The 22,319-nt window shown below is 45.4% G+C and overlaps 1 protein-coding gene across 1 annotated transcript in view; it reads left to right on the top strand.

The window, feature by feature from the left end:
• Positions 1 to 7,932: 7,932 nt before the first annotated feature.
• Positions 7,933 to 22,319, top strand: part of tert (telomerase reverse transcriptase) — a 62,274-nt gene continuing 47,887 nt past the window's right edge. The window contains exons 1-5 of the mRNA XM_072560500.1: positions 7,933 to 8,192; positions 11,472 to 13,779; positions 14,738 to 14,933; positions 18,376 to 18,565; positions 21,758 to 21,946. Of these exons, the coding sequence (XP_072416601.1) occupies positions 7,974 to 8,192; positions 11,472 to 13,779; positions 14,738 to 14,933; positions 18,376 to 18,565; positions 21,758 to 21,946 (3,102 nt within the window). The 5' untranslated portion in view covers positions 7,933 to 7,973. The remainder of the gene's footprint in view (positions 8,193 to 11,471; positions 13,780 to 14,737; positions 14,934 to 18,375; positions 18,566 to 21,757; positions 21,947 to 22,319) is intronic.

Raw genomic sequence — 22,319 nt, 5'->3', positions numbered from 1 at the left:
GGGTTTTCTAGACTGAGGTGTTTTTATCACCCCAGTATTTGGTCAGCTGTATAAAGCCAATTTTATACACCTACTAGAGGAAATAAGGCAGGGCCTTCAGCGCTGGGGAGATCTCCAAATATCCTGGTTAGGCAGAGTAGCTCTAGTTAAAATAAATATTCTGCCTCGACTCTTATATCCTATGAGAATGCTCCCTTTGATGTTGCCGAGACTGATGTTATGTAAGCTACACGGCTGGCTTTGTTTCCTTTATTTGGAATCATAGATGGCCCCTTATCAAATTAGAGAAGCTGCAGCTTCTACAAGCAAGGGGAGGACTGGATTTTCCAGATTTTAGGAGGTATCAGTTGAGCTCTCTATTAGACTATATAGCTGATTGGGTCTCTTGTGACCCACAGTCAATTTGGTTAGACATCAAGACCTCCCAAGCAAAGTGTCCCCTCACTAATCTTTTATTTTTTAGATAAGATGAGAGCTATTATGGAGAGAGGAGGTAACACTGCTTGGTAACCTGTTGCCTCGTGACAAATTCTACCATTAATTGGATTAGTCAAGTTGAGTTGTGAGGCTTAACTTGCTAACTTGACGGGTCCATTTTGGTTGCAATAAAACTTGAATCATTGTTTCAGTACCTGATTGTGATATTTCTTAATAAGTGGTTGAATTAAAGGTAACTTGTGATTTGCACAAACACTAATTACCTTTGCTGCTATAAGACTCATCTCCAATTTCACAGCTTTAGCCGAGTGGTTCTTTCTCACAATCAGCTTTAGATCTAATGCTAGATTTTAACACTGATCTGGATTTCACACAACACCTAAGTGTCTGGAAATTCCCTGTTAACTGGCAATATTCCTGACAAGCACTAATTTCCTCAGGTGCACTATTACTAACCTGACTTCCACAGCGAGAAACATAGATCCTTAGATAGTACTTTCCAAACCCAAGACCACTTGCATCTAGAAAGACAAGGGCAGCAGATGCATGGGAACACTATCACTTGCATGTTCTGCTCCAGCCATTCACCATTCTGTCTTTGAAATATATTGCCATGCTTTCACAGTTGGTGGGTCAATATCCTGGAACTCCCCATTGACATTGTGGGTCTTCCTACAGAAGATGGACTGCAGCAATTCAAAAAGTAGCACATCGCCACTTTATCAAGTAGGGATGGACAATAAATACTAGCCCCAGTCAGCAATGTCCCCATCTCAAGGGCATTTTTAAAAAATGATATTTACATGGAAAGTGTAGCTTTATACCCCTTATGGGAGTGTTTTGCAACATTCAATCCACAACTGAGCACTTGTGTCAGGTCAATTAACAATATTTGTAATTCTTGACCAATAGAAGCTCAGCTTGTGGCTTCTCGACAAGGACCTAACCTTAACTCAGATCCTGGATTTAAAATTTTTATGCTCAGGTCATGTTTTTAGCCAGTCTCCCAGTTTTAGAACATAGAACATAGAAAAATACAGCACAGTACAGGCCCTTTGGCCCTCGACGTTGCGCTGATCTAAGCCTACCTAACCTACACTAGCCCACTATCCTCCATATGCCTATCCAATGCCTATTTAAATGCCCATAAAGAGGGAGAGTCCACCACTGCTACTGGCATGGCATTCCATGGACTCACGACTCGCTGAGTAAACAATCTACCCCTAACAACTGTCCTATACCTACCACCCCTTAATTTAAAGCTATGCCCCCTCGTAATAGCTGACTCCATACGTGGAGAAAGGTTCTCATGGTCAACCCTATCTAAACCCCTAATCATCTTGTACACCTCTATCAAGTCACCCCTAAACCTTCTTTTCTCCAATGAAAACAGCCCCAAGTGCCTCAGCCTTTCCTCATACGATCTTCCTACCATACCCGGCAACATCCTGGTAAACCTCCTCTGTACCAGTTCCAATGCCTCCACATCCTTCCTATAGTATGGCGACCAAAACTGCACACAATACTCCAGATGCGGCCGCACCAGAGTCTTATACAACTGCAACATGACCTCAGGACTCCGGAACTCAATTCCTCTACCAATAAAAGCCAGTACGCCATATGCCTTCTTCACAGTGCTATTTACCTGGGTGGCAACTTTCAAAGATCTGTGTACATGGACACCAAGATCCCTCTGCTCGTCCACACTACCAAGTATCCGACCATTAGCCCAGTACCCCATCTTCTTGTTACTCTTACCAAAGTGAATCACTTCACACTTACCTACGTTGAACTCCATTTGCCACCTTTCTGCCCAGCTCTGCAGCTTATCTATATCCCGCTGTAACGTGACACATCCTTCCTCACTGTCAACAACTCCACCGACTTTCGTAAATTCCGCAAACTTGCTCACCCAACCTTCTAGCCCCTCCTCCAGGTCATTTATAAAAATGACAAACAGCAATGGTCCCAAAACAGATCCTTGCGGAACACCACTAGTAACTGCACTCCAAGATGAACCTTTACCATCAACTACTACCCTCTGTCTTCTTCCAGCCAGCCAATTCCTAATCCAAACCTCCAACGCACCCTCAATGCCATACCTCCGTATTTTTTGCAGTAGCCTACCATGGGGAACCTTATCAAACGCCTTACTAAAATCCATATACACCACATCTACTGCTTTACCCTCGTCCACCTCCTTAGTCACCTTCTCAAAGAGTTCAATAAGGTTTGTGAGGCACGACCTGCCCTTCACAAAACCATGCTGACTATCCTTGATCACATTATTCCTATCCAGATGTTCATAAATCCTATCCCTTACAATTCTCTCCAAGACTTTGCCCACGACAGAAGTGAGACTCACCGGCCTATAGTTACTAGGGTTATCCCTACTCCCTTTCTTGAACAAGGGAACCACATTTGCTATCCTCCAGTCTTCCGAACAAGGGAACCACATTTGCTATCCTCCAGTCTTCAATTTTGGTTTCTGTTTGCTGCTAGTGCTAGTTCCACTGGAGTCTAAATGTACAATGTATCCCCAAAACAAATACTCCCAAAATATACACAAATTAAGGCTTTCCATCTTTAAACTTGTGTACAATACAAATTGATGACATGCCTTATTAGAGTCATAGGGTCATAGAGATGTACAGCATGGAAACAGACCCTTCGGTCCAACCTGTCCATGCCAACCAGATATCCCAACCCAATCTAGTCCCATCTGCCAACACCCTGCCCATATCCCTCCAAACCCTTCCTATTCATACACCCATCCAAATGCCTCTTAAATTGTACCAGCCTCCACCACTTCTTCTGGAAGCTCATTCCATACACGTACCACCCGCTGCGTGAAAAAGTTGCCCTTTAGGTCTCTTTTATATCTTTTCCCTCTCACCCTAAACCTATGCCCTCTAGTTCTGGACTCCCTGACCCCAGGGAAAAGACTTTGACTATTTATCCTATCCATGCCCCTCATAATTTTGTAAACCTCTATAAGGTCACCCCTCAGCCTCCGACGCTCCAGGGAAAACAGCCCCAGCCTGTTCAGCCTCTCCTTAAAGCTCAAATCCTCCAACCCTGGCAACATCCGTGTAACTTTTTTCTGAACCCTTTCAAGTTTCACAACATCTTTCAGATAGGAAGGAGACCAGAACTGCACACAATATTCCAACAGTGGCCTTACCAATGTCCTGTACAGCCACAACATGACCTCCCAACTCCTGTACTCAATATTCTGACCAATAAAGGAAAGCATACCAAAGCCTTCTTCACTATCCTATCTACTTGCGACTCCACTTTCAAGGAGCTATGAACCTGGACTCCAAGGTCTCTTTGTTCAGCAACACTCCCTAGGACCTTATCATTAAGTGTATAAATCCTGCTAAGATTTGCTTTTCCAAAATGCAGCACCTCACATTTATCTGAATTAAACTCCACCTGCCACTTCTCAGCACCTTGGCCCATCTGGTCCAGATCCTGTTGTAATCTGAGGTAACCCTCTTCGCTGTCCACTACACCTCCAATTTTGGTGTCAAATGCAAACTTACTAACTGTACCTCTTATGCTCGCATCCAAATACTTTGCGCAAATTGGCTGCTGTGATTTCTACAGGATCAATGGCTACATTTCAGAAAGCTTCATTGGCTTTAAAGCACTTTGGGACATTCCAGAAGCCATAAGAAGCTCCATGCAAGTCTTCTTCTTTCAATGTCATATGTATCTCAATGGTTTTCCTTGCTCTTCAATTTTATTGCATCCCCCACAAAAAATATTGCCCTTCTTCGTTTGACGATATTGATAATGAGGTGAAATCTACCAAATTCTTTCCCTCACTGCGATTTTGAAAAACTTTTTAACTCCAAAACTAACAGAACCTTGCAGGCCTATAACATTATATGTTAATGAAAGAAGGCCCTTTGTGACTACCTCACGAATGAACATTTAGATCAACACATTTCAGCATCCTTTTTTTCACTCATATAGAATAAGCATTTGAGAGGAATATTTTAAACATCAACTTTCAGAACCAGATACATCTTTGTCTGTTGGGTTTACCATTTTGAAATGCATGCTATAAGAAGTTTGGAAACATTAAAAGGTATGAAACAGTTTGGTACAGCAGGGAAAAGACATATATTGAGTTGGTAAGTATTGATAATTATGTTTTCAAAATTATAGTTCTAGGCCAGGATATTGAATTGGCACTAAGCAATTTATTGTTACAGTTAAAGGCTCAGGTTACACAGAATCTGATGTTGTCATGGCTATTTGCAACTAAATCTTACCATAACTCCTGGATGGTGATCAATCACCAGAATTTACTTCCAGAGGGACGAAGTGAAAAAGCAAGGAATTTGTACAGAGCCATATCTGGATTGCACTTGGAGCATAATGAATAGTTGTAGTCATTGTGCTACAAAATAAGCATGAAGTTACTGAGAAGCACATAAATGACTTAACAAAGAGGATACTAGAATTTAGAGGATCTTGTCCATGTGCAGAAAACAAGGCTGAGGAGAGACAGGCATTTAAAATTATAGGGCAGACTTAGATTTGTTTCTATCTGGAAAGCAGACAGAAGTAAGGGTCATAAATATTACTAATAAATCCATAAGGGAATTCAAGAAAGATTTCCTCACTTGCAAAGAAAAATACTTTCCTTTACAGAGTGTTTCCCCCAGCCTTTGAGCATCTCAAAACACTTTTATAACCAATTCCATACTTCTGAAGTTTAGTCATCAACATATGATCTGCAGCAGCCAATTTGCACTCCCAGAAACTGCAATGATCAGGCCATTGTTTTTGCGATGTTGATTGAAGGATAAATTTTGGCTGAGACACCAGACCACCTTGCGTCTTCTTCAAAATCGTGCCAAAGGGATCATTTAATTCCATGAGAACAGACAAAGTGGGCCTTAGTTTAACCCTTCATCCAGAAGAAACAATCTTCTGGATGGCACAGCAGCCTTGAATTTATTTATGCTCAGAGGCTGCAGTTTAACCTAATTTTGGAACAGATCAAGAGTGCTACAAATAAGCCCCAAATCTCAATAGAGAAGTCATTAATGAATCCAATGGGAAATTCAGGAGTGTGTTAATATCATAAGCAGGTTCTGAGAGCATTAGACAGATGAGATGTTGACACTAGCACAAACTGATGAACATTTATTAACTACTTACACTTATGTACAGAGACATGGAAGGTAAATAAGTGTATGAGGACGATTAAGATCCAGGGTGACTTGGCAAGTTGGATCCAAAAGTGGCCCAGTGCCAGGAGACAGGGTATGGGTGGTAGAGGTGATGACTGTCCAGTGGCATGCCACAGTGATCAGTGCTAGGTCCCTTATTATTTGTGGTTGTGGATAAGAATGTGGGGAGGAAAGGAGAGTCATAGAGTCATAGAGATGTACAGCATGGAAACAGACCTTTTGGCCCAACCCGTCCATGATGACCAGATATTCCAACCCAATCCAGTCCCACCTGCCAGCACCTGGCCCAAAGATGATACAAAGATTGTCCAGTTTGTTGACAGTGAGGAACATGGTCTAAGGTTACAGGAGGATATAGGCAGGCTGGTCAGATGGGGCATCAGTGGCAGATGGAATCTCACCCTAATATGTGAGGTGATGTACTTTGGAAGAAAGAAAGAGATGAGGGAATACTCCAAAAATGGCCAGACACTAGCAAGTTCAGAGGATCTTGAGGGTGTTTGTCTACAGGTCCCTGAAGGTGGCAGGATGATGCTCTCCACCACATCTCCTCCACTTCTCGCAGCTCCACCCTTGAACCCTACCCCTCCAATCGCCACCAGGACAGAACCCCACTGGTCCTCACCTTCCACTCCACCAACCTCCAGATACATCGTATCATCCTCTGTCATTTCCGCCACCTCCAAACAGACCCCACCACCAGGGATATACTTCCCTCCCCACCCCTATCAGCATTTCTGAGAGACCACTCCCTCCGCGACTCCCTTGTCAGGTCCACACCCCCCACCAACCCAACCTCCACTCCCGGCACCTTCCCCTGCAACCGCAAGAAGTGCAAAACTTGTGCCCACACCTCCCCCCTCACCTCCCTCCAAGACCCCAATGGATCCTTCCATATACGTTGCAAATTTACCTGCACCTCTACACACATCATTTACTGTATCCGCTGCACCCGATGTGGTCTCCTCTACATTGGGGAGACAGGCCGCCTACTTGCGGAACGTTTCAGGGAACACATCTGGGACACCTGCACCAACCAACCCAACCGCCCTGTGGCTGAACACTTTAACTCCCCCTCCCACTCCGCCAAGGACATGCAGGTCCTTGGCCTCCTCCACCGCCAGACCCTGGCCACACGACGCCTGGAGGAAGAGCGCCTCATCTTCCGTCTAGGACCCTCCAACCACACGTGGTGAATGTAGATTTCTCCAGCTTCCTCATTTCCTCGCCCCCCCCCCACTTTATCTCAGTCCCAATCCCGGATTCAGCACCGCCCTCTTGACCTGCAATCTTTTTCCCGACCGCTCCGTCCCCACCCCCTCTCCGGCCTATCACCCTCACCTCCTTCCACAAATCGTATTCCCAGTGCCCCTCCCCCCTACCTTTTATCTCAGCCCGCTTGGCACACCAGCCTCATTCCTGAAGAAGGGCTTATGCCCGAAACATCAATTCTCCTGCTCCTCGGATGCTGCCTGGCCTGCTGTGTTTTTCTAGCAACACACTTTTCAACTCTGGTCTCCAGCACCTGCAGTCCTCACTTTCTCCTAGGACATATTAATAGGATACTTAAGAAGGGATATGGGACACTTCCCTGTATCAGTTGAGATATAGATAATATGAGCATGGAGTCTTATGTTGGACCCGTACAGAATTTTATTTAGACAATAGCTGGAGTACTGTGTCAGCACACTATAGAAAGGGTGTGTTTGCACTGGAGGGGATGCATTGGTGATTCACCAAGATGTTGCCTGGGATCGAGTGCGTTAGCTATGAAGAGACGCTGGATTGGCATGGGTTGTTCTCTTTGAAGCAGAGAAAGTTGGGGACGGGGACAAGATAGAAGTGTATAAAGTTATGAGGGGCAAGGACAGGGTGAATAGAAAGCAGCTGTTCCCTTCAGTTAAAGGGTCAGTAATGGGGGCAGGGGGTGTGCAATTTTAAGGGAAGGCAGGAGGTTTGGAGGGTACCTGAGGAAGAGACAAATCACCCAGATAGTGGTGAGAAATGTGAAGGCAGTACCTGGGAGGGTGGTGGAAGACTATGGCCTCACAGGCTTTTGGACGAGCATTTGAAACGTCATAACATTAAAGGCTAGGGGGCTGTGTGCTGGGAGGTGGGACTGGTGCAGACCTGAGGTCTTTTATTTTGGATGGGACGGATTGGATGGGCCAAAGGGGTCTCTCCTCTGCGCTGTGTGTTTCTGGGGGGTTCCAGTGAGAGGGTGGGCGGGGAATGAATGCTGTTGGTCGGGGCGGAGGGAGGAGAGAGAGAGAGAGGGAAGTGCCGAGTGTTGATCGCTGAGAGAGAGAGAGAGAGAGGGCAATGAATGAGACCAGGCTGTTCGGCCTATTGGCCTCCGTCTATCCCTCCGTGCGTTCCCTGCAGCAGTTCATCGAGGAGATCAGCGCAGCGGCAGGAGTGACCCCGCCAGCTCTGATGGAAACCAGCGACACCGGGCACTACCGGCGCTTCATCTCCCAGCTCATCGTCTGTGTCCCCGGGCAAGCGAAGGCTGTGTGCCGGCCGCTCACGTTTCAGCAGGTACTGGGGGGCTGGAGGAACACCTTAAACCAGCCCTCCCCAGCAACAGTAACGCGGCCTCCCAGAGTCTTGTACTGGACAGGGGCATGTTTGAGAATTCACAACAGCCCAGTATAAACCCAGAGGGAGACTCGGGCGAGTTCAAACTCCCCACCTCGGACCTTCCCCACCCCCCTCCTGCTGGGATTGCCTGAAAATTTAGCGCCGGATTCTTGCAGCGCGGAATATTAAGGCTAAATGCCATTTCGAAGACGCCACGCTCACGTTTTCTAAGACGTAGGGGATCTCTGTTCGGCGGGATTTAATGTTTGTATTGTTTTCCCTTTCCCTATGTCCCTGGGCAGCATGCTGTAAAAAAAACACATTATCAAACACTTTTCAGCTCGATATTCCCCCAGACCCACAGGTTAGACTGACGTTCAGTCCCAGTTGAGCAGAAATCTCCAGCAGTTTAAGCGTTGGGTCAGCAAACAAAAAACATTCTTCAAAGTCCCCACTGCGATCTCTGTTCTCCAATCACCAACTGTACTCATAGAGATGTACAGCATGGAAACAGACCCTTCGGTCCAACCAGTCCATGCCGACCAGATATCCCAAAACGACCTCGTCCCACCTGCCAACACCCCGGCCCATATCCCTCCAAACCCTTCCTGTTCATATACCCATCCAAATGCCTTTTAAATGTTGCAGTTGTACCAGCCTCCACCACATCCTCTGACAGTTCATTCCATACACATACCACCCTCTGTGTGAAAAAGTTGCCCCTTAGATCTCTTTTATATCTTTCCCCTCTCACCCTAAACCTATGCCCTCTAGTTCTGGACTCTCCCACCCCAGGGAAGAGACTTTTTCTATTTATCCTATCCATGCCCCTCATGATTTTATAAACCTCTATTATGTCACCAATGCTGGAGAAACTCAGCCGGTTTGCCTTTATCTTAGACACTGACTGAAATAGGGTTAAAGCTACAAAAGCAAAATCATGCAGATACTGGAAATCTGACATAGAAATTGCTAAAGAAAACTCAGCCGGTCTGGCAGCTGCTGTGGATAGAGAGAAACAGTTAACGTTGCGAGTGCAGTTTGACTCTTTGGAATTCAATGCTTTGACAAGAGTCATTCTGGAGTTGAAACATTAACCCTGCTTTTCTCTCCTTAGCTGCTGCCCCATCTGCTGAGTTTTTTTTCCAGCACCTACAGTATTTTGCTTTTGTAGCTTTATCCCTATTAAGGTGACTGTCTGATGCTGTTGCAGTCTTGGGTCCATATTTGACCCCAGGATGAGTTTCCTTGCATATCCTTCAGTAAAGCTGGTATTTCCACTTTGCCCATCCCTGCCCTGTGTCTCCGTTGTTCTTGCTACTAAGACCTCTCATCCATGCCATTGTTACATACCCTCCTGACCACTCTTGCCTGGTCTCCCACATTCTATGTTCAGTAAACTTCAGGTGGTCCAAACTTTGCTGCATGAACTAACACGTACCAACTATGACTCATACATCATCTCCAGCCTAGGTGACCTACACTGGCTTCTGATTAAACAACACAACCCTTCTGCTGGATGATTGAGCAGGAAATGATGGCAGCACAGTGGCTCACTGGTTTGCACTGCTGCCTCGCATGCAACAGGGACCCAGGTTCAATTCCAGTCTCAGGCGATTGCCTGTGTGGAGTTTGTATGTTTTCCCCATGTCTGCGTGGGTTTCCTCCGGGTACTCCAGTTTTCTCCCACAATCCAAAGATGTGCAGATTTGGTGAATTGGCCGTGCTAAATTGCCCATAGTCAGAAGTAAATATAGGGTAGGGGAATGGGTCTGGGTCGGTTATTCTTTGGAGGGTTTGTGTGGACTTGTTGGGCTGAAGGGCCTGTTTTCATTCTACAGGGAATCTAATCTAATCAGGTGATGGCCTAGTGATATTATTGCTGAGCTGTTAATTCAAAGATTTGGCTAATGTTTTGAGGGCTTGGGTTCGAATCCTGTCACAGCAGATGGTGAATTTAAATTCATTTTAAAAATCTGTGTAAATATGGCCATGAATCCATTGTCAATTGTCAACAAAAACCCATCTGGTTCACTAATATCCTTTATGAACGGAAGCTTGTCCTTATCTGGTCTGGAAAAGCACAGCGGGTCAGGCAGCATCTGAGGAATTCGAGGGGGAATCCTGCTCCTCGGATGCTGCCTGACCTGCTGTGCTTTTCCAGCACCACACTCTCGACTCTGACCTCCAGCATCCGCAGTTCTCACTTTCTCCTTACCTGGTCTGGCCTACATCTGACTATAGATCTACAGTCATGTGGTTGACCCTAAACTATCCTCTGGGCATCTGGGGATGGCCTGACCAGCAATGCCCTCATCCTATGAATGAAATAATAAAAAAGAGACTCCTGCTTTTAACAGTGATGAGATTATGCCAGAATTAGCTGGCGGACTCATTTAAGTTCACCACAGTGAGCATCATTGCAAATCAGAAGCAACACTCTACATAGATTTAAGCTACCAAGGGTACATTTGAGGAGAAAGTGAGGACTGCAGATGCTGGAGATCAGAGCTGAAAATGTGTTGCTGGAAAAGCGCATTCTCCTGCTCCTCGGATGCTGCCTGACCTGCTGCGCTTTTCCAGCAACACATTTTCAGCAAGGATACATATGGACAAGGTACAAGACTCCTCAAGCCTTCCCTGCCATTAAATAAGATGATGACTGATCTGATTTTAACCTCAACCCTCCATTCCTATATCACCCAATTTTTGTTTATCCCCTTGGTAATCAAAAATCTGGCACATGTGATAATAATAAAGCAAATCAAAACAAATCTACCTTTGCCTTAAAATTAGTTAAAGATTCTGCATCACAGCTTTTTGAGGAAGGAAATTCCAAAGACTCGCAACTGTCTGAGATATTTTTCAAGAAAAGGATTCTGCCCAGTTTTGCGAATAGTCATTTAGGAAACCTGGCAGTTAGATATTATAAATCCATATTTTATTTTTAGTTTGTAATGACGCAGTGGTAGGTTCCCTCGCTCTGTATCAGGAGCTACTGGTTTCAGTCTCAAGCCTGGACTTGTTGACGATGGAAAATGCGTTTACCGTGTGGTCAAACAAGTTGATGGCCAACGTGAAATTTGATCAGGATAAGAAACGTGCATTGATATTTTTGATCTGTCTCACAATTTTCTGTAAGATTATCAAAGATTTCCATGAGGTAGTGATACACTGGTGACTCCTTTGTTATAATTCCTACCTGATTGTTGCTTTCTTTCTCGGGTTCCTTTTCAGCTATCTGCACAGGGTGATGTGGTTTTGCGAGTAATTCAGAGGATTTGTGACAAGAGAAAAAGGAATGTGCTAAGCTTTGGCTACGCATGTGTAAACGAATCAAGCTTCATACCTATTCGATCAGCCCCCAACATCTGTAGTTACCAACCCAATACCACCACAGTTACCATCAAGAACAGCATCCTGTGGAAAACACTGCTCAGCCGAATTGGAGATGATGTCATGATGTATCTGTTGGAGCATTGCTCGCTGTTTATGCTGGTTCCACCAAGCTGCTGCTTTCAGTTGTGCGGAGTTCCCATCTATAGCCTCACTGCAAGTGGCACTAAACTCCCTTCTACCTGGCTGAGACAGAACCCAGCCAAACACTGGTGCAATATTTCATTAAAGTGTGTCCAAAAGAAAGTCCAGTTTTATAAAGGGATCCTGTCAAAGGGCAGGAAACAGAAGGAGAGATTAGCAGGAGCCACCAATGGAACACGAGCTGCTGTGTCTAGCAGGCAGATACATCGAGGAACCCGAAGTGTTCCTGAGAGAAAACCCACCAAGAGGCCTAGACTCGAAGGTGTTGTCAGCAGGTGGCCATCAAAGGTCACTGCGGATGTAAAGTCGCTGAAAAGATGTCAGAGTGGTGATGACGCTGTGCCTCCTGCTAAGAGGTCAAAGGACAGGCAGCTGTCAGGGTGGGTGGTAGGTGCAGCAGTTCACTCAACAGAAGATCTGGAAAGTAAGTCAAATAAACCTTCAGAAATAACTGAGCAATCTAGCATGCCAACTGATCGACCAAGTAATGGAGCCTGTGAATGGAAAGGAAAAGGTAGTAACATCGATAAATGTGAACCCAAAGGTCTCCAATACAGCGCACGTGTGAGCACAGGGGAGGAAAGCCCTGGAGTAGGCTACAAAACACAAGGTTCTGCTGCCAAAGCAGCCAAAGTGATTGAAGAAGGAGGAATTGAAAGCAATAGGACTGGATACTTCATGTGTAATGAAGCGATTATTTCTTCTGTTGATCCTGTTGTGGCTCAAAGAGAAAATTCAGAGCAGACAAGGCCACAGGCTAAAAACTCAATGGGAGGACATGATTCTGAGAGGACTGGTAATAACCCAACAGTTGCAGATACTGGAGAACAACAAAAGAGTAAGGAGGTAGACCAAGTTAGAATCAGAGACTCTAATCAAGGTGGCAGATTCACAGCTAGAATTGTAAGCAATATGCAAATTGGTAAATCTACTTCTGGAAAGAACGTTGATGCACTCAGACAGTGTGAAGGAACAGGTAGTCTCTTCCCAAGCCCTCTATGTGCTAGACAATCATCGCAAACCTCTACAAATGCCAAACCGACGAAGAATAGAAGAAAATGGGCTACAACTTATATTGAAAGAGGAAATATAAAGTATTGCACTAATCGCAGGGAATGTTTGCCAAACGCATTTATACTAAATCAATTACAGGGGTTCAGCACAGGCAGTCAAAGGCTGGTGAAATCTATCTTCTTGAACAGTGATACATTTAAGAAGAAGGAAATACAGGTGCAGCCTAACAGTTACTGGAGAAAGAAGAGATTTCCAAAGCGCTACTGGCAAATGAGAGACATTTTCTTTAGATTGCTGGAGAATCATAAGAAGTGCCCTTATCTGCAGCTGTTGACAAGAAATTGCTTTGTGAATGTCCGGAAAAGAAGAACGATCTTTGGTGCTTCACGTGTTGTGAGAAACATTGGCTCAAATTCTTTTCCCATCAGAAAGGTGGATTGCAGTAGTCATGATGTAGAGTCAAAAGCTAATGGTCCTATTGGTGAAACCATTCGCCCAACTCCAAAACGGGGTCACTTATTGAGTCAGAATGTAAAGGATCATAATTCAATGAGAACAGATCCTCGTGGTCATGGTTCTGCTGTTGAAAGCAACTTGGAGGAGCGAGCGGACCCTTTCACAGCTTTGCAACATCCTGACCTATGGTCTCAGACAGGTCATCTACCTGAAGCTGTAGCAATGAAACATGAAGCAAACAGCAAGGTCGCTGTGTCTATAGACTCGGACCGGATTGAAGGTTCTCCTGGCTCGGACATAGACTTGCTGCATTTGCTGAAGCAGCACAGCAGTCCATTTCAGGTCCACCGATTTGTGAGAGAATGTCTGCTCAGGGTCGTACCAGATGAACTGTGGGGCTCCAACCACAACAAATGCAGGTTCCTGAAGAACGTGAAGAAGTTTATTTCCTTGGGGAGGTTTGACAAATTCTCTTGCAGTGAGCTAATGTGGAAGATGAGGGTGAATGATTGTACATGGCTTCGGCTAACCAAAGGTAATCCATAATCAAACTCAACAGTAGTAGACTTGCCAACTTTAAGGGCATTTAAATGGTCATTAGATAGGCATAAGGATGAAACTGGAATAGTGCAGCTTAGATGGGCTTCAGATTGGTTTCACAGGTTGGCGCAACATCGAGGGCTGAAGGGCCTGTACTGCGCTGTAATGTTCTATGTTCTATTAATTAAACTATTTGGGGTGGATGGTGGCTCAGTGGTTAGCGCTGCTGCCTCACAGTGCCAGGGACTCTGGTTCGATTCCAGCCTCAGGTGACTGTAGAGTTTGCACATTTTCCCCGTGTCTGCATGGGTTTCCTCCAGGTGTTCCAGTTTACCCCCACAGTCTGACAATGGGTAAGGTAGGTGGATTGGCCATGCTAAATTGCCTATAGTGACCAGGGATGTGCAGGATTAGCCATGGGAAATGCAGGAGTACAGGGATGGGGTAAGTCTGGTTGGAATGCTCTTCAGAGGGTCAGTGTGGACTTGATGGATCGAATAGCCTGCTTCCACGTTAGGGATTCAATGATTAATTGTCTCATCATGCCATCTAGAACTAACCAGTTTCATTTCTCACAACTAATGTGTTGCTGAAGGCCATTAAGTTCGTTAGGTTAAATCTACGATCAGTTTTTCAATCTTTGCATGTCAGCGAGAGGTGCTGTTGTGCCATGCACTGTTGCAGTTGGAGCATGAGTAGACTTTTACCTTTATGGAGCTGCTGCTTTGTAGATTAGTGCTAATAGACACTTGAAACAATCTTTACAACGTCACAAACACCCATCGATCCTAATTCCTTTTGGAGACGATCTTAAACTCAATTAAATTTGTGTGATCCAAACTGACAGCCTGAATGTGCCTGATTATTGTAGATGTAAGTCTAGTGCCTGTTCATGTTTGCACTTGTTTAACCCAACTTTCTTTTATATCTAAAGGAGTTCTTTTGTCTTCCAGTGCCGCACTTTGTTCCTGCATCAGAGCACCAGCTGCGTGAAGAAATCCTGGCGAAGTTTCTCGTTTGGTTAATGGGCACCTATGTGGTACAACTGCTCAAGTCTTTCTTCTACATCACGGAGACAACGTTCATGAAAAACATGCTTTTCTACTACAGAAAATGTGTCTGGAATGAGGTGCAGAAGATTGGTATCCAGTAAGGATTAAGCTGTCATATCACTATAACCTGAACCATTCTGGCTCTCAAACTCAGTCACAGTTTAAGAACCTTTCTGTGTCAGGGATCCTGTGATGTTGTGACCTGTGTGCGAGACTGTGGCTGCATCTGACTGTGTCTGTGGGTGAATTAGTGTGTTTGTGTTACTGTATGTGTCTGTGTGACTGTGTGCATGTTTGTGTGGGTGTGTTCAATTGAACAATTGTTCAAAGACTCTGCTTCCACCACCCCTTCAGGTTGAAGGTTAGCAAGGTTAGATCACATGGAATACAGGGAGAACTAGCCATTTGGATATAGAACTGGCTCAAAGGGACAAGACAAGAGGGTGGTGGTGGAGGGTTGCTTTTCAGACTGGAGGCCTGTGACCAGTGTAGTGCCACAAGGACCAGTGCTGGGTCCACTGCTTTTGGTTATTTATATACATGATTTGGATGTGAACGTAGAAGGTATGGTTAGTAAGTTTGCAGATTAAACCAAAACTGGAGGTGTAGTGGACAGCGAAGAAAGTTACCTCAGATTACAATGGGATCTTGATCAGATGGACCAATGGGCCGAGGACTGGCAGATGGAATTTAATTTAGGTAAATGTAAGATGCTGCATTTTGGAAAGGTAAGCCAGGGCAGGATTTATACATTTAATAGTAAGGTCCTGGGGTGTGTTGCTGAACAAAGAGACCTTGGAGTGCAGGTTCATATTTCCTGAAAATGGAGTCTCGGGTAGATAGGATAGTGAAGAAGGCATTTAGAATACTTTCCTTTGTTGGTCAGAGCATTGAGCATAGGAGTTGGGAGGTCATGTTGTGGCTGTACAGAACATTCATTATGCCAGTTTTGGAATATTGTGTGCAATTCTGGTCTCATTCCTATAGGAAGGGTATTAAAGAAAACTTGGAAGGGTTCAGAAAAGATTTACAAGGATGTTGGCAAAGTTGGAGGGTTTGAGTTGTAGGGAGAGGGTGAATAGGCTGGGGATGTTTACCCTGGAGCGTCGGAGGCTGAGGGGTGACCTTTTGAGGTTTATTAAACCGTGAGGGGCAGGGGTAGAGTAAATTGACAAGGTCTTTTCCCTGGGTTGGGAACTCCAGAACTAGAGGGCAGAGGTTTAGAGTGAGAGGGGCAAGATTTAAAAGTGACCTAAGGTACAACTTTTTCATGCAAAGGGTGCTGTGTGCATGGAATGAATTGCCAGAGGAAGTGGTGGAGGCTGGTTCAAATACAATGTTTAAAAGGCATCTGGATGGATATATGAATAGGAAGGGTTTGGAGGGATATGGGCCAAGTGCTGGTAAATGGGATGAGATTAATTTCGCATAAATGGTCGGCATGGATGAGTTGGACTGAAGGGTCTGTTTCTATGCTGTACATCTTTATGACTCTATGACTCACCCCACGTTGAGGGGGAAAAGAATCCATCTCATCTGTGTTAAATGGTGATCTGTAATTTTTCACAGCGTAGTTAGTTCCCCTAGTTCTTGATTCTCCCGAAAGAGGAAAAAACATCCTGTCCATATCTACTCCATCAAGACACCTCTGGACGTTATGTATTTCAATAAAGTGATCCTTTACTCTTCTAATCTCCACCAGGTACAGTCCTAACCAGTTCAGCCTTTCCTCAAATGACAAATGACACCTATTCCCCAGTGTAACTCTGGTAAACTTTCTCTGAATTGCTTCAAACCTGTATAGGTTCTTCCTTGATTAACATATTTTAAAAAAAGTATTATGAATGAACAAATCACACAGCTGAGTTTCACAGGGAAATCTGCAAAACGTTATTTTTCCCAAGCTAACCATTTCCTTCAGGAGATTCATATATTGACAAAAGGCTATGATGAGTTATATTACACCTTTTTACATGATGAAAGGCCTCATATTATTTATGTTTAAAGTTATTCTTTTAAGGTAAACAAAACATTTAGTCCATTGACAAAGAAGATTTAAAACAAACTAAAACTTAAGAGGTTTGAAATAAAATAATGATTAAAGATACAAGTGGAATTCATCTGTTTGTGGAGAAATGATTGAGGAATTCAAGCTGCAGGAGAGCATGTAGAAGGATAATGTGGAAAGAAATAATAAATTTTCTTCACACATTGTGTATTGGAAGAATGATTAAAGACAGGAGATTTCTCAGAGATGAAGAGTGTGAAGGAGTTCAGTATGACTTGAGTCCACTGTTCTGAGATTTATAAAATCATGAGGGTCATGGATAGGGTGAATAGCCAAAGTCTATTTTTTTTCCCCCAAGGCAGGGCAGTGCAAAGCTAGGAGGCATAGGTTTAAGATGAGAGGGGAAAGATTTAAAAGAAGAACTGACATAACTGCAGATGCTGTAAATGAGAAAGAGAAGCAGAAATTACTGGAAAAGCTCAGCAAGTCTTGCACCATCTGTGAAGAGAAATCAGAGTTAACGTTTCTAGTTGAGTGACACTTCCTCAGATTTGAAAGGGACCCCGGGGTAACTTTTCACACGGATGTGCATGGAAGCTGGTACAATTACAACATATAAAAGTCATCTGGATGGATATGTGAATAAAAAGGGTTTAGAGGGATATGGGCCAACTGCTGACAAATGGGACTAGGTCCGATTGGAATGTCTGGTCGGTGATTTGGGCAATTTAACCGAAGGGTCTGTTTCTGTGCTGTATGATTCTATGGTTCAATCCCCAGTAATTCTGTTTCTCTGTCCACAGATGCTGCTACACCTTCTGAGTTTCTCCAGCATTTTCAGTTTTTATTCCGAAATAGCAGGGTTCTGGCGGGAAAAAATAATTCAAAATGAAAAGTTTGCTTAATTGTGTTTAACATTATTCCTTAAGTCAGGGTGCTTTTATGTTGCAAATTTAGCTGTTAAATGTAGGTTAAAACCTGATTTATAAAGTTCCCTGGGATTCTGGAAGACTTGGTGGGAATGCCAGAGGTTAAGTCATCTGGAGGTCCTAACCAAAATTTAGGTTCAAATCCCACCATGGGGTAGTTTAAATTCAAAACATAGATGTCTCAGTAACACTAAGTAACTATCACGGCTTGACGTAAAAACTCATCTAGTTCACGAAAGCCCTTTTTCTGCCATCTTTACCTGGTCTGGCCTCCATGTGACTCCAGACTCTCAGCTATGCTCTGAAATGGCCGAACAAGAAATTCAGTTTACGGTCAGCTCGGGATGGGCAAAAAATGCTATCCTTACCAAATGATGCCTGTGCCCATATCCCATGAAAGAATAAATTAGAAAAAAATGTAAAAAGAAGACATGAGAAATATTCAGCGAGTTGGCTGGCATTGGGGAAAGAGAATCAGTGTTAATATTTCAGGTTTGCGACCTTTCGTCAAATCCTTTATTTTTGTGCTATCTACTATTTTAATGATATGATATTGTAAATGGAAGGTGATAAAGGAGTTTTTGTTTTGAAAACTAACACAGGAATCACCTCTCAAAAGTACAGCTGCAACCAATCTTGAACAAAGAACTGGAACGGAAACAGCAGCAAAAAGCCTTACCACCTCCTGCCAGTTTACGGTTTATTCCGAAGAGAAACGGATTACGGCCGATAGTGAGGATGCGGAACGTGGCTGCACCACAATTCCCCGGGAAAGCGAGCAGCTTCCGGAAGGTTAGTAACCTTTTGTGTGGACCATACTGCGGATAAACCTGGAATACCTCTGCCCTGACAGTGATTGTTGTAAATGCTCGCTCTTGGTTTAGTGACACTTTATTTCCCTTGGGGTCCGATGGTTTTGAGTTCAAACCCCAGTGCAGAGAATCTAAGCTGAGATGTTGGTGCAGGACTGAGGGAGTCCTGCATTGCTGGAGGTGCTGAGACTCAGCTGAGGCCCCGTCTGCCTCCTTGCTCAGTGTCACAGCTCTCGTTTGAAACAAGACCAGGAAAGTTCTTGCCAGTCCACTAGCCATTGTTTGTCCCTCACACAAAGTGTCTAAAGCAGGCCCAAGGGTCATGACCACATCAATGACCCTGCTGTGCACAAATCTCGGCTCTTGCATTTCCCACAGTGACTACATTTCGGAAGCACTTTATACTTGCTGTAAGGCACTGCAGGATGTCCTCAGGCCATGTTCCATTGGTTGGCATGAGCTGAAGCCACCCATCTCGAAACCTGCTTTCAGCTCAATAATAGCAAGATGTCTTTTTTTTAAATCATTTGCTGATCTCTTTGTGCATTTCCTTTGCAGTTTCCTCTGCCTTATGACCCTGCAAACTTCCCCTGAATCCAGGCTCCAATCCAATCGATTCTCCTGATCCGCTCCCTTCATCCCACTGATATCGGGGAAGAATTGGGGATTGTGGTCAAGATTAGAGTGGTGCACAGCGGGTCAGGCAGTATCCGAGAAGTAGGAACATCGACGTTTCGGGCAAAAGCCCTTCATCAGGAATGAGGCTAGGAACGTTGGGGGTGGTGAGATAAATGGGAGGGGGAGGGTGGGGCTGGAGGCAAGGTAGCTGAGAGTGCAGTTGATGGATGGAGGTGGGGGTAAAGGTGATAGGTCGGAGGGGAGGGTGGAGAGGATAGGTGGGAAGGAAGATTGACAGATGGGACAGGTCATGAGGATGGTGCTGAGCTGGAAAGTTGCAACTGGGGTAAGGTGGGGGCAGGGGAAATGAGGAAACTGGTGAAGTCCATATCTATGCCATGGGGTTGGAGGGTCCCGAGGTGGAAGGTGAAGTGTTCTTCCTCCAGGCATCGGGTGGTAAGGGAGTGGCGATGGAGGAGGCCCAGGGCCTGCATGTCCTTGGCAGAGTGGGAGGGGGAGTTGAAATGTTCAGCTATGGGACAGTGGACTTGATTCTCGGAGATATTCTCTGAAGCACTCTGTGAGTAAGCATCCAGACTGGGGATTGTGGAGGAGTGGGCCAGGCCTGGGCATGGCTGAGGCAGGGCTGTCTCTGGTGTTGGCCCCGATTGGAATCACATACTGAAAGGGAAATGGAGGTAAATCATTTGTTTTATCAGGAAAGAGTGTTTGGGCTCTTGGCATGTGGGCAGGGAGAGGGTAACAGGGCAGTTGTTGCCTGTTTTATCAGGTTGAATTGACTGGAACTGTTGGCTCTGCCACCATTCACTGCATCCCTGCCTCCTGGCCTAGAGAAGGGCTTTGCCAAAATCCTCCTCATTGGGGCCTCCAGCCTGTGGTTGAAGACCCTCCAGCAGAGCCTACAATGTCTGTCCACAGGCCCAGTGGTCATGATCTCCCCCTGCAAGCCGAGTCCAAGAACGGAGAGCAGTATCAACTTTTATCCCTGGCCCTCTTCGACTTTTGACAACTGAGAAGGATTATGGAGCGTTCTGTTCAAATGTGTCTACCCACCGGGGCTCCGTCGTTCTGCCCCTGCTGTCTGACAGTAGGCAGTCTCTAATGGTCACCAACAGTTTCACCACAGACCCACTCCTTTTACAAACTGGACTCAAACAGCCTGTATGCTCACACCGGTGCACCTCACCTTCCTCACTGTAACATTTCACCTCTTTCCCATGTAGCTTTCCACTGGAGTGGAGTGAACCTACAGGATGGGCCTGTTCTTCCCCAGCAGGGGGTGCCTCTTGTCCACAACCAAGACCAGGCAAACCTCCAGCATTGAGCTGCAGTGCCCACCCCAGGACCGTGTGCCAAACCATCACTGCCATGCTCACAGAGGCATCACGCAGTGTGTGTGTGCCCTCGGCTGCACATCCACCATTCACAGGGCCCCCAAGAGTGTGCTCCCATTGCACCACGCTGGGCCATGACCTACAGTGAGCCACTGAATAGGGTGGATCCAATCTCTCACTTTGGGAGCATCCTTGACAGTGAAATTCAGCATCAGAACCACCCCCCCGCACGCACGCACACAAATGCACGTATACACAGATACATATGCACAGATGTACACACACAAACACGCTCATGCACATACACAGGCGTGTATATATGTGTGTGCACACGCGCGCACACACACAGTGCCAACCCTTTGCTCATCCGAGGAGCAAAAAAATCCTGCAAGTCCTCCGGCAGGGTGGTCATTGTTTCCAGGGTTAGTGTCCTCAGGCCAACACCCAGCACTGAGGCACTGTTCACAGCCCAGTCATCTCTCCTGGAGGTTCACATCATCCACATGCATGACACGAGACTTACAGAGTGAGCTGTCTCCTCCTAGCTTCGTCATAGCAAACCGTTACCAAGAGGGGGCGCCTGTGAAACCTCATTGAGAAAATGCAAAGGCCCATTGGAGCCACCAGCCTCAGACTGGTCAAAGAGGAGAAGGGGCACCCACAAAGTCAGTGATGGGTCCCCCCACCCCCCAACAGTGTCTCCAACAAGCCAAATGAAAGGAGAGGAAAAACCTGAGCACCCACACACCCTCCTTTTCAAATCTCTTCCAAGGCAGGGCATTTGGGCCTCATATTGGACTGTTGTCTCCTTAGGAGTGGCACAGGAAGGAAGTCCATCCACTGTCTCTAGGGACTGTAAAAGGAGAGGAGATATTGCAATGGAGAACACATCTTGCTGCAGTTAGCCCACTTTTTAACAGGGAATGATTTCTAGTTAGTGCGGGGCAATTTTGCTTCACATTGTTTCGCAGGGCATAGGTGTCGCTGGCTGGGCCAACATTTATTGCCCATCCCCAGTTGCCCTTGAGAAAGTGATGGTGAGTGACCTGAACCACAGTGGTCCACGTGATGCACGTAGACCCAGGTGGGTGTTCCAGGTGACTCAGCGACAATGAAGGAGTGGTACCCTGTAGCATGTGAGGTTATGAGTCCTCCTTTGTGGCATTCAACGGTTTCTCAAAATTATTCTTTCGAAACAGATCCAACGCTCAGACTCCCAGATGAAGGTCCTGTTTGGTGTGCTCAAGTATGAATGTCAACAGAATCCAGCCCTAATGGGCTCTTCGGTCTTCGGCCTTGACGATATATACAAAGCATGGAAGGAGTTTGTGTTGCAGAGTTCAAAAGCTGGAAAATTGAAAGGGAATCATCCTTATTACTTTGTGAAAGTGAGTTTAAGATCCCAATTCAGATTTTTAAAAATTTTAATCTAATTGCCAGTAGTGATGTGACATCTTGGTGGGGATTGACCGCTATACTCTTGAAAGACTCAGCGTACTTGAATTTCTTAAGTACTTTTAATTGTTAGCATCGTTCTGTTGATGAGAGGAACATCCTGATACTTTCCTTGATCATTACACCCTTGGAATTTCTTGCTCACGGAACAAAGAGCTGACGTGACCTCTGAAAACTAAGCCGCGCTCAACACAAAGGTCACGGGTTCAATCCTGATCTGCGCCAAGTTCAGATGGGCATCAGTAGAGACACTGCAGTTGGTCACTGCACATGGGCTAAAGAGGGGCAAGTCATACAGCTCCTTAT

The sequence above is a fragment of the Chiloscyllium punctatum genome, chromosome 41 (assembly GCF_047496795.1).
Source record: "Chiloscyllium punctatum isolate Juve2018m chromosome 41, sChiPun1.3, whole genome shotgun sequence".
NCBI classification, from domain to species: domain Eukaryota; kingdom Metazoa; phylum Chordata; class Chondrichthyes; order Orectolobiformes; family Hemiscylliidae; genus Chiloscyllium; species Chiloscyllium punctatum.
The sequence above is the reverse complement of the archived record's forward strand: the minus strand, read 5'-3'. Positions and strand labels throughout refer to the sequence as shown.